This window comes from Vipera berus (assembly GCF_964194415.1).
Source record: "Vipera berus genome assembly, chromosome: 9".
NCBI classification, from domain to species: domain Eukaryota; kingdom Metazoa; phylum Chordata; class Lepidosauria; order Squamata; family Viperidae; genus Vipera; species Vipera berus.
In genome coordinates, this window is record NC_138212.1 from 11392838 (window position 1) to 11406388 (window position 13551).

General features: G+C 42.7%; 1 protein-coding gene across 1 annotated transcript in view; it reads right to left on the bottom strand.

The window, feature by feature from the left end:
* Positions 1 to 13551, bottom strand: part of PTPRU (protein tyrosine phosphatase receptor type U) — a 354100-nt gene that overhangs the window by 101817 nt on the left and 238732 nt on the right. The window contains exons 11-12 of the mRNA XM_081335471.1: positions 7863 to 7965; positions 3299 to 3572 (exon numbers count right to left, since the gene is read on the bottom strand). Coding sequence (XP_081191597.1) covers positions 3299 to 3572; positions 7863 to 7965 — 377 coding nt within the window. The remainder of the gene's footprint in view (positions 1 to 3298; positions 3573 to 7862; positions 7966 to 13551) is intronic.

Here is a 13551-nt window from a genome sequence, read left to right on the forward strand (position 1 = left end):
TTATTATTGGCATATATACCTCATACCTGACAACTTGTGCTGCCCTTTCCTTTGCAAATACTTTTTTCCCTTTAGACCAAGTGAAATTACTTTGGGAGGGGGGGGGGAATGCAAAAAAACATTTAGCACTTCATTACTTCCTGACAGCTTTCAATAAAAAAATCATTCTCAGACCTTTCTTCAATATTCTGGAGACCTACCATTGTAGCTGTGCTGGATTCACCAGTGGCCTGGTTTGGTATAAGGCAGAATGGGGGTGGGGAGGTGGGGGGGTGAGCAAACACACCCCTATCCAGAGTACTAGAACAGCAGTCCCCAACGTTTCTGGCTCCACAGACCAGCAGCAGTAGTGACAGTGGGGGTGACCGGGGGGGGGGGGAGAGGAGGCTTTCATGCACGCAACCCAGCTCCTGTGCATGCGCAAATGAAGCTTCATGTGCTGACCTGCCACTTTTGTGGCCCAGTTCCCAAATGGCAACAGACTGGTACTGTTATGCGTCCCAGAGGTTGGGTACCCCTGACCTAGAACTAAGGAGAAATTTCCTGATTGCGAGAATGGGTAAGCAGTGGGACAGCTTGCTTCTAGAAATTGTGAGTTCTCCAACACTGGAAGTTTTTAAGAAGAGATTGGACAATCGTTTTTCCAAAACGGTAGAGGCTGCCCTGCTTGGACAGGGGGTTGGACTAGGAGACCTCTAAGGTCCCTTCCAACTCCGTTATTCTGTCATTCTTCCATCTGCAGATTTATTTCAGCTACTTCACAGAAAAGAACGGAAATGCTGTCACTTCAGTCCCAATTCTGTATTCTCAGATACATTTGAAGGAGGATATGCCATTTGACACTGAATCTTCACGCACCGCCACTACCACAGTTTGCAGCCTGTGGGTGGGAAACAACACTATTAGGCTGATGGTTTTCCTTGGCAAGGACTGACAATAAGGTATGCAACAGATTGGGCAGAGGCTCGGGAGCCAAAGCAAGAAAATCCACTTGTTGCCTGCTTGCGATCCTCCATTGTCCAGATCCTCCCTCAAAATCTTTCCCCAGCACAAAAACATTCTCCACTTTGTCTGCCTGCCTGCCTGCCTGCCAAATGACTTAATAATGCCACTACTGCAGATGGAAGTGGAGGAAATTAAACCAATCGTTATTATTTGGCTTAACGTCCCTTCTATCAAGTCATGGTGTTAGGATTCCTTGTTGGACATTGGGAATATTTTGATGCCAACCGCAAGAGAACCAGACTACATTTGCAAGGAAGAGGCTAGAAAGAAACCCAGGCAAAGTTAAACTCTTTCAAAAACAAACCCCCCAGCTGCTCTGTTCCTCCTAAATCTGGGCCATGAAATCAGCGTGGTCTCCCAGCAATTACCATTGGGGGCTTGGAAGAGACCACCTGTAGCACAAGCATAATCTACTGAAACCAAACAAGGGTTAAGAACAAGCGTTCATTATCTTTTTAGTTCAAATAAAGCACAAACACATCCGGAATGTACTCCAAATGGTTCGTAACCTGCATGACGTATGAAGTGGGGTGATGTGGGTGGGGTTCAGTAAAGGACATCAAGAAAATTGAGTAGATTTGGAAACACGACTGTCTGCCCAGGTTGCTGAATTTCCAAGCTTTTTGCCAGCAGGGAAATGAGCGAGATTTAGTCGTTTTAAGTTACATCTATAATTAAAATCCAGAGTGTCAGTTTGGTGTCGTGGTTGAAGCATCACGCTAGAAATCGGGAGACTCTGAGTTCTAGTTCTACCTTAGATCACTCTTTCTCAGCCAATGGGAAGCAGGCAATGGCAAACCACTTCTGAAATCTTGCCAAAAGAGCTGCAGGGACCTTTCTAGGCAGTCACCAGGAATTAAAAAAAATACTGACTTGAAGGCACAAAAAGAAAGAAAGCAAGAAAAAGCCTAAGTCACTTTGCTCCATTGTTGGATGGCTTTCTTCCCTTGGATAGTTTTGTGATCTTCTACTGCTCTCACCTCTTATTTCAATAATGATCTTACTCGCCATCAGATAGTTATACAAAACCTGCATAGTACAATGCTGAACCATGATTAATGGAAGGATGGATGGATGGATGGATGGATGGATGGATGGATGGATGGATGGACGGACGGACGGACGGACGGACAGACAGACAGACAGACAGACAGACAGACAGACAGACAGACAGACAGACAGACAGACAGATAGATAGATAGATAGATAGATAGATAGATAGATAGATAGATAAAGGTAGGTAGGTAGACAGACAAAGATAGATAGATAGATAGATAGATAGATAGATAGATAGATAGATAGATAGATAGATAGATAGATAGATAGATGATAGATAGATAGATAGATAGATAGATAGATAGATAGATAGATAGATGATAGATAGATAGATAGACAGACAGATAGATAGATAGAAATCTGATTCCGCAGGAGGGTAAAAAAATGGGATCATGTTTAATATCCTTAAAACAAAGCTGAGGATAAGATGCCTCATGCCAAATGTTGTCTAGTCTAATAAACAGTAAAAGAGCTTTCCCCATCATTTGATGCCTGATGTTTTGAACTGGAGATGGTATGCTTGGAGATGTGGCTCCTGCATATAAATTCTGTGCTCTGCCAGAGATCCTGCAGCTTATAAAAGATTTAAAAACAATTTAACTGAATCTCTAAATGTGCTCAAATTGTGAAATTAGATTGAATCATTCAGTTTCGCACTGAATGAGAGTCGATTGCAGAGCCCTACTGCTAATCTTGGTCATCTCAATGTGATGAAGTCCGGCGGGCTGCTTTTGGATTTTCATTTAAGACCCTCCAATTTGCACATTGCCTGTACAATGTGTGTACGTACATACGTTCCCGCACAAGCGATCCAGATCATGTATAAATAATATATACAAGTCACCAAATGGTGCAGATGGGATCCTTCCGTTACATGCATATACAAGACTGCTAAGTTATTTATCCATTTAGCTAGATTGTCTGGCAACCGCTTCCCCAAGTGTGAAGATTAAAGATTTGCTAATCTTTTTAAATTGGAAATAGAAGCAACTCAGTTTGGGATGCTCTACAAACAAAGAACGTATCCCTCCCCTTAACTATAGTCCTAAATGTTAGGGAATCATCTCATGGTTCAGTAAGTGGTGGGAACATCTACTGCAGTAAGACTGTCGAAGTTAGACTATTGGGTATTTCACCCTGATAGGAGATTACAGTCAGCTTAAGGAAAAGAATCATGGAAACAAATATATTTTAAAGAAGGAGTTGTACCAATCAACACCCGGAGCTTGCTACTCACCCCTTTGAGATTGCTCATAGCCTGGAAGTAGATGAGATAGGCCTTCTTAGGTTCCAGTGGAGGATTCCAGTAACCACTATAGGTTTGATTGTCCCCTACAGTGAAGGGTCTGGCTTCTGTAAGGCTGCTTGGGGAAAGTTCAGCTCCAAAGTAGTGAACCAAGCCACGGGATATGGCGTCATCAAAAGTGAGTGGCACTGGAAAGCATTCTGGGCCACTTAACTCTCTCTTGATCTTCTTAGGTCTGTCTTCTTCCACAATGACTTGGTATGTGCTGGGAACCCAGGAAGCAGAGAAGGTTGGGAAGAGACAGCAAAAACAAGAGGTGATGTTAAATGAAGCCCATCCTAAACTAATTTATGTTTAGTTATTTACTTTTCATACCTCTTAACCTTTCACCTTCCTCAGAGAGGGGCTGCTGGTTCTCTTACACTGCCCTTTCTCAATCCACACTGTCTAATCTTCTGACATCCATTTGTAGTGGATAAGAAATCTTTTCATCTAAAGCATCACCACTTCACTGTTGGCAAATGAATTGCCTTCAGTAAAGTTTCCAGGATGAAGAAAGAAACAGATATACTTTTGATTCTCAAATGCCCCATTGTTCTGTGCTGGAGGAAGCGCCTGTAAACTAAGAGATTGCAGAACATGCCATGAAGTAAGCATGGTTGTGCTTGACTCCAAGAAATTTCCCATCAGCAAAAGTACTAAGAATTAGAGTCAAATGGAAGGAGGAATGCTCACGCTACTATCCGAAAGGCTCCTCCTGAAAACTTCACAAATAATTTTTCCTTCCCATAGAAGCATTGCCCTGTAAATGGAACATTAGCAGCAGGGTTTTCCCCATCAGGTCTGCTTCATAACAGTCAATCACCCAGCATCATAACAGTCAACGATAAGCATTGTCAACCTGGGGCCCTTAACTTAATTTTACGCAGCTCTTGACTAATTCCAAATGTTTCTTGCAAACTGTAAATTGGAGTTTGTCAAGAGCAAGCTTCCTCTAGTGAGGAAGAAATAGAGTGGAAAAGGGGGTTTCAGACCCAAGAACAGCATGTGGTGGTTCTTCCAAGCTGAGTTCTGTATTGTTTCCACGCCTATAGACCAGGGGTGTCAAACTGCTAGCCCGCGGGCAGGATGCATCATGGCGAAACTGCCGGCAATGGAAAGAAAGTCGCAATACGTTGCAACACGTCACGTGACGTTGCGAGTTTGACACCCGTGCTACAGACAGAAACTTGCCAAACTAAACACTCTGACTATCTGCACCTATCATATGATCTGGGAACTACTAGGGAGGGACTGTCTTCACCCTCTTTCTCCCGCATAAACTATCTGGATGAGTTGTCTCATATTCCTCTGGAATGTACCCTCTTCTTCCTGGGAATCCAGGCTACTAGATTCCATCACAAGAGAGTATCAACAAGAGAAAAGATGGCTTCATCTGCTTTTGTTTCTAGCAGTACTCCCTTTTAAACTCCACCTATTATTTCCAAATAGGACCTCTGGACCCTCTTATTCTCAAGAGAAAAAGAGAGAAAAGGTGCTGCTGCATTTATGTGAATGATAACATAAATTCATGGAGCTTCTGGGTTCCTGCAGTTTGCCTCAGTTTGGGCCAGCTAATAACATATCAGGGATCTGGCCAAAAGCATTTTCATTATGGAGGCATCTCTGATCTGTTTCAATGACTTACCAAAGCAGATGCGCTATCATCCGTTTTCCATCTTTGAAATTACCGAAATAGCTCCCCAAGGAAGACAGATACAGGCTTTGGCCAACCAATCTGATAGGAAGGCAGCTGCTAAATTTGGATCTTGCTGACTGCTGTTTCCTCACTGCCAAATGCTCAAGGAAAGGAAGCTCTTAACTTGTGTACACAACACGTTCAAAGATGCTTGCTCTTCCATCACCGGTCAACACAACATACAATTGTTCTATTCTGCCTTTGGAAGGTTCTCACTAAAGATCCCAACACAGAAGCTTTGGCAACCATATAGCTACCTTACTACCACCATCAGAACAGCTACTTTCAGTGTGTCTAAGGTAGCTGCTTAAATACCTGGTAAAGTCTCACACATTGAAATAGGTTTTGTTAACAACCAGCTGAAAACCACACAGGATGCGCTGAATTCTGCCTTATTCTTCTACATGCACTGGGACACAAAAACTGTTGACTGAAGAGCCTAAAACAAATTAAACTGACAGTCACCTCCCTCAGTTTTGTCTGGAAGTGAAAGCTCCTGACAAAATCCCAGTAGTATAATTCAGCTGCTAACCTAATGAGGTCTTCAAAGGCAACTAGTTATATTTGCGCATTTGCAAGAACAAAGCTATGCAAGAGTGTGACACAAGGCTGTCAGTGTAGCACCCACACATCCTCCCAGTAACCACAGGCGTTAATGCAGGAAAGAAAGTGCTCTAAAACAGGGATCTCTAGCTTTGGCAACTTTAACACTTGTGGAATTCAACTCCCAGAATTCCTCCGCATGGCTGGCTGAGGAATTCTGGGAGTTGAAGTCCACAAGTCTTAAAGTTTGCCAAGGTTGGAGACCCCCTGCTCTAAAAGGCCTGGAGGCAAAATTTAAACATTCACTTTCTTAGGGACATATTTTTCTTTCCAAGGAAGTCTACAGCTTAATTGGTGAAAAGGGCGAAAGGAACCCAAAATACTGAAATAGTTCATTGGATTATGTTTTAATAGGTTATTTAAAATGAAAAGTTTCAGTATGTTATTACTGAAACAGGATAAACATGCTGCAGGGGTGAAGTCTGAACAACTGTATGTACCACTGAAAGAAAATTAAACAAAAGAAAATTATTATTTCTGGGTAGATGTATTCAATTTATGGATAGCACAAGTAGGACCAATGGTTCTCAATGCTTCCCCTCTTGGGAAAAAAGTCAATTATTTTGTTTTAATGCTTTTTAAAACAATTGCCATGCCTAATTATAGCATATCCCTTTATTTATCTTGCTCACTAAATTAACCAATCCTAGTTGTGGATGGGCATCTACCGAACATCAACTGACATCCTATATATTAGAACAGGGTCTTCAAGCTTGGCCCTTTTATGACTTGTGGACTTCACGCTGGCTGAGGAATTCTGGGAGTTGAAGTCCACAAGTCATAAAAGGGCCAAGTTTTAAAACCCCTGTCTTAGAATTATCCCATAGAACCCAGTATTCCAAGAACTGAAAACTATAGATGCAGAACTCTTCCACACAATCAAAACTCATGGATACGGACTTCCAAAATGTATAGAAGGCCAAAGTAGAGGTAAAGCTGAAGTTCCCAAAATATTTCCTTAAACTGAGTACAGATAGTCCTCGATTTGCAATCATTTGTTGAGTAATTACAATAGCACTGAAAAAAGTCATTTATGACCAATCCTCGCACTTACAACGGTCACATGATCAAAATTTGGGCACTTTGGCAACTGGTATTAATTTACATGTTTGCACCATCCCAGGATCAAGTGATCACCATTTGCAACCTTCCCAGCTGTTTTCTGACAAGCAAGTCACGTGGGAGAAGTTGGATTCTCCTAACAGCTGCAACAATTCGCTTAACAACTGTGGCAAAATAAAGGTTGTAAAATTGGGTGCAACTTGCTTAACAATCACCTTGCTTAGCAACAGAAATTCTGGTCCAACTTGGGTTCATAAGTCGAGGACTACCTGTACCAAGAGTATTGCAGTATATATTTAATCTCTACAGTTTTCTTCAATGAATCCCTTCCCTAAAAGTTATCTGTGAAGCAAAAGAGGTAAGCATCTCAATAAAAGGGGGCATTTCAGCCTTGCAGGACAAGCATATTTTGAAGTTAACATTTTTAGAAAGCAAAGAAAGATGAGAGGGAAGAAGAAAAGAGGAGACAGTGGAATGCAATGAATCCCCTACATAAAAGGAAATAGCCTTGTTTCAAAATTCAAACTAAATTCACGATCCATTGCACAGGACTGGCTGTCCTATAAAGATCGGCCAATCTGTCAATTTTGGTTAGTCTCTGTTTCTTATTTCAGCAAATATGTCAGGCTCCATTTGTCAAACTAGAGAAGTCTGCGCTGAAAGCTCCACATTTCTTTCAACTTACAGATTTTGTTTTTGCTATGTTTCTTTGTGTAGAATTTTGTAAACAACTCTCCCTAATGCAATGCATTTTTAACATTTTTACATTCCTTTCAAAAATACATCCATATTGTGCATTGCATTCCATAATGCCTTTTCTTAGGATTCCGATAACCATGACTTTCAAACAATAATGGTTTACCAAGCCAACCTTGCTGGTATTTCAAAGCAATTTCATTCCAGCCTGCATTCAGTTATTACTGTAGTTTAGTTTAAAGGGCACCTGTTACTGTTGACTCTTTATAATGAAATTATTTTAATTTTGTGTACAGAGCTTTCCATTTTGTTTCCTTTGACTTTATTAATAACTCCTCACCTCCTCTGCCCCAAACCTGCTAGGAATGGGATGGGCTATAAATATTGTGAAACAAAAAACAATTGCATTGTTAAAAATATGAAATTAGATAATCATTAATTTATCCTTATTACTACCTGATTGGGGCACCCCTGCCCTGGGCTGGCCGCAGGAGAACAGTGATGGTGCTATCCGACTCTCCCAGTGGTGAAGGTATGTCTCCGTAATCAAAACTAGGTGCTGAAACAAAGCAAAAGGCAACAATCAAATGGGACTACATTTCACACATTTTCTAGGTGCATTGTAGGGCTTCAAGCACACCACTGTAGCCACCCTCTTGATTTTTTTTTTAGCATATGCCTGGGACATGCCAGGGACGCAGTGGCTCAGTGGGTTAGGACGCTGAGCTTGTCGATCAGAAGGTCGGCAGTTTGGCGGGTCGAATCCCGAGTGCCGCGTAACAGAGTGAGCGCCTGTTACTCGTCCCAGCTTCTGCCAACCTAGCAGTTCGAAAGCACGTAAAAATGCAAGTAGAAAAATAGGGACCACTACGGTGGGAAGGTAACAGCGTTCCGTGCGCCTTTGGCATCTAGTCATGCCGGCCACATGACCACGGAGATGTCCTCGGACAAGCGCTGGCTCTTCGGCTTTGAAACAGAAATTAGCACCGGCCCCTAGAGTTGGAAACGACTAGCACGCATGTGCGGGGGAACCTTTACCATTTTATGGACACGCCAATTGTAAGTTACAGTTGTAGTAAGCAGTACTAGTCATAACAGCAAGCATCATTATCACAAGGAATAGCAAACCTCTATTTATGGACTATGGTTCATCACATGGTCAGCCAAATGTTCAGGCTGGATTTCACGTTTTTATCCACCTATGGATTCCTTCCCAAGGACCTGGGATAGGCAGATGTGGAGTTTGATGGTATTAAAACTATCATCACAGAATTTAAGCTGTTCCAAGTAAAGCTGCCTTTTGCAATGACTGGTGGTGATTTTGTCACTGCTGATGATGTTCAACTGGTGCTCTAATTCTTTTGGGATTGCACCCATTACTATCAGTAACTAGCTTTGCTTTCTTTTGCCACAACTGTTCTGTTTCTATTGGCAGGTCTTTGTATTTTGTTATTCTTCTTCAGTTCGTTACCTCCTATTCTGCTGTCTCCAGGTACTGCCACTGTTTTTATTACTGTAATTATTTGTAAAGGTAAAGGTTCCCCCGCACATGCGTGCTAGTCGTTTCCGACTCTAGGGGCCGGTGCTCATCTCCGTTTCAAAGCCGAAGAGCCAGCGCTTGTCCGAGCACCTCTCCATGGTCTTGTGGCCGGCATGACTAGATGCCAAAGGCGCACAGAACGCTGTTACCTTCCCACCGCAGTGGTCCCTATTTTTCTACTTGCATTTTTACGTGCTTTCGAACTGCTAGGTTGGCAGAAGCTGGGACGAGTAACAGGCGCTCACTCTGTTACGCGGCACTCGGGATTTGACCCACCAATCTGCCGACCTTCTGATCGACAAGCTCAGCATCCTAACCCACTGAGCCACCGCGTCCCTTGTAATTATTTGTACCCCACCTTTTTATTATTTTGTTTTTGTAAATTACTCAAGACAGTGAACAGCACAATACGATATCCTCTTCCTATTTTCCCGAAAGCAACAAGCCTGTGAAGTAAGCCGGGTTGAGAGGAAGTAATTGGCACCCAGCCGGTTTTCATGCCTAAAGCGGGACTGGAACTCACAGTGTCCTGGTGATTGGCCCTGAGATGTCTAGCCAGCTTTCATGCCTAAGGCAGAACTAGAACTCACAGTCTCCTGGCTTCTAGTTCCCCACCCCTATCCTGGCTTTATTACCTTTCGGTTCACATTCAGTTGGGATTTTTCTGACCATAGAGTTTTTCCCTTAGAAATAAATAGCTGAGGTAGGTACTGGATATGGCTGAAGTAAGCGGTACAGGTTGTCCTTGACTTACAACTAGAATTAGAGACTTCCATCACTGAGTTAGGAGATCATTAAGTGAGTCGCTCTTGATTTTATGATCTTTTTGGTTGTGGTCACTGAGCAAATCCAACTTCCCCCATTGACTTTCCTTGTCAGAAGCCGACGGGAAGGTCACCAATGGTGATCCTGTGAGCCCTGGACAGCACAACCATCATAAATACACACGGGATGCCAAGCACCCAAATGTTGATCACATGACTGCAGGGCTGCTGTGACAATCATAAGTGCAATGGCTGGTCATAAATCACTTTATTCAACATCATCACAACTTCAAACAGTAGCTAAATTCGAGGACTACTTGTGCCTATTCACACAGAAACATCCCCTTTACAACACCAACTTCTTAATCCCCTCTAAGCAGCAAGGCAGAGAGGCAAACCTTGAGTGCACCCATTTTGAGAAATCAATTTGAAATTAAGCTGATGGCTGCATGTGACCCTAAGGTCACTCTCAATCCACTTCTACATTAAATCCCACTCAAAATACTTATGAGAGAAAGGGGGGGGGTTAGAAAAAGAAAAAAAAGGGGGGGAGCCTGTAGCTACCTCTTTTTCCCATCTTTACATCTGAGAATAAAAAGTATTACAAGGATACAAGCCTTCAAATCAAGCCAAATGTTCCTGAACCATCCTTTATATCTAAGGAGCTTTGAAGGAAACGGAAACACCTACAAAAAATGCTGTCTTTTCAACAAAGCTAAGTTGTGAGAGGTGCACAATACAATAGCGATTCAATGCAATAGGTGGATTCAATAGAGATTCAGTCAAATTGCCCCCAAAACCTGACCTTTCTCAAATCAAAATGAATTGTAAAAATCGGACAAGTTCTAATAGGGGGCACATAAATAATTGCAAAGGTGTTACTGTTTGTTTCCAAACTTCATCAGTTCAACACCTGCTCATTTAGGATTATGCAAGAATCCTATCAACCTCACCTTTCTTCACCGAACTAAGTTTAAAAAAAAACAAACCAGTAAAATCCAATCATTTCAAACAGATACGGGCAATTCAGAAGCTTCTGTGTTGTTCCAAGCAGCCATTTATAAAATCCAGATTGCATCTAATTCAACCACTCCACTGGATCGATTTTCCAAACCAGTTCAAATTGGTCAGCTGGACTGATTTCCTAAATCAAAAATAGCCTATTTCGATGTGGCAATTCAACTAAGGTTTGCATAGGCCAAGAGCTCTCCACAACATCAGTTACAGTACTGCCCTATTCCAGTACTGTATTATATGCCGTATCTATGGGAAATGAAGTAATTCCTTTTTTGGATATGTAACTGTTAACCTCTGAGGGGCTGTTAGAGGGAAATGGGGGAAGAGTGCATGGTGCACATAAATGGAACATTTTCCCTATGGTTCCATCTCTTCCTTTTATTAATGGTCACAGACTCATGTCCTTAGCTCACAGCAAGAGAAACTACTGTATTTTTAAAAATGTGCATTGAACTGTGCTGATTATTCTAAAAGCAACCATTACTGCACGATCCTCTCTTCCAATGCAAGGGAAGCAAAGGAAAGAAACATAAAGGATGCATTAATTAAACCTGCTTTTGACAGAGTAGGACAAATGGAAATCATGGCCAGGAACAACTTTCCAGACTAATAAATGAACAAGATGCAGAAGAAATGTACTTGCTTCATATTTGGAGATGAGCTGACCTCAATTTACGCTCCCCAAAACTAATTTCTGAATCTGAATATCATCTTTGCTCTGTTTTCTACTTCTCAATGTGTTGCGATGAAATGTTCCCATTCAAAACTTGAATGAGAAAGTGTCTGCTTTGGGGGACATTGAGACCATTGCTCAATGGCCAGTAGGTACCCAAATCTTCAGGCCCCTGGCCATTGCAGGAGATGACCAAGCTGAGCACAAAGGAGGGGTCAAACACGTCATCAGTCACAGGTTTCTGTGCACCCGCAAGAGATCAAGTAGAGCCCACCTTGAAAGCCCTTCTTATCTCCCACTCATTTCTTTTAACCATTAGTTGGTCAGATTCTTGTAAAGAGCTTAAGCTTGCAATAAATACTTATATTAATTTGAACAGCCTGAATCTCCTGATTTCAACGGCACTTGACAGCCATGGTGTTTTTGTCCACAAGGGCAGCACACCCATCATCAACGGCATTCACCATAGGGAAAAAGAAGGTAACCAGATGTGGTGGAATCTCCAGCTAGAGTGGGTGGAAAAGTGAAGAGACTGACAAGCTTAGAGGCCTTGAAAAGCAAAAAGTGACAGAGACCTGATCACCCCCAAATCCCTTAAACCTTTATCTGGCTATCACCAAGAGAATGCAGCCTGTCTGTCAAGATTCTTGTAAATAGGCAAGCAGTAATAACGAAGCTACTGTAATCAATTCAGGGTGTTGCTTTGGTTCCTTGCATTTGATATCAGCAGGTGCTAGTGTAGATATTCCCTTAGGTCAGGGGTCCCCAACCCCCAGTCCATGAACCAGTACCAGGCCACGGCATGCCAGCAAACAGTCCACACAAACAAGCAAAGCCCCATTCGCGGGATGCAGGCACCACACAAAACCACGCACTCTCCAGTCCGTGGAAAAACCTTTCTCCACGGAACCAGTCCCTGGTGCCCAAAAGGTTGGGGACCTCTGCCTTAGGTGAACTACAGGTTAATCCTCAACATATGACTGAAATGAAGCCCACCCATTACAGTTGTAAGTTATAACAGCCATAAAATGACCAATCTGATTTTGGCGGGAGGGTCATTAAACAAATACAGTGACTGTCCAGTGGCCACCGCAGTCTTTAAATGAATGTCATGGTTGTTAATCAAATCAATAGCTCACAGTGGAGTGCAGTTTTGCCCAAAACTGGCAGTAAGTGCCAATTTTCAGTAAAAACATAGTAAAACACAGCCATATGACCCTGGAATGCTGAACACTGCCGTGTTGTTGAGTGCCTTAGTCAGGGGTAGGCAACCTTGGCTCTTTTATGACTCGTGGACTTCAACTCCCAGAATTCCTGAGCCAGCTATGCTCAGGAATTCTGGGAGTTGAAGTCCACGAGTCATAAAAGAGCCAAGGTTGCCTACCTCTGGCCTAAGTTCAGTCACATGACCACAGAGTTGACCTGTCATCCTTTCAGATGCAGGTCATAAGTTGTCTATAGGTCCATCGTAACTTTGAACAGATGCCAAGTGACCAGTCGTATGTCAAGGACTACCTGTGCTTTTTACTCAGGGTGTCCTTCCATGCAGAGAGCAAAACAATTCATTGAGAACATCCTCTGCCCTTCCCCTCTCTTTCTAAAGAGCCTGCAGGCCCTGATTAATAAGTAGTCTCTCTGGCCCACCTCCTGCTGCCTCGCAATTCCTCTGCTCCCCATTAAAAACGTTGCAGCCCATTCAGCGCTGTTAATAGCTATACCACAGGCATTAGCAAACAGCCCTAAGCAGTATATGGCTTGTTAATAAAGCCCAATTAATCCTTGCTCTGTGCCGTTGTGAGGCAATCTATTAGGTTTCTTTCCTGTAATTTCTCCCATGACATGGGACTTTGTGGGAAGGGGAAGTGGGTGGTAATCTTATTTCCGCAATACCAAAATATCTAAATTATCTCAGCTTTGCTTCTTCCCGTGAGACATTGGCTTTCCCCAGTCCACAGCCCCCTTCTCCCGGGAGAAAACTGAAAATGCAGTACAGGTAGCCCTCGACTTACAGCCATTCATTTAACGACCATTCAAAGTAACAATGGCACTGAAAAAGTGACTTACAATCATTTTTCACACTTATGATCATCGCAGCATCCCCATGGTCACGTGATCAAATGGGGCTGCCTGGCACCTGGCATGTGTTTATGA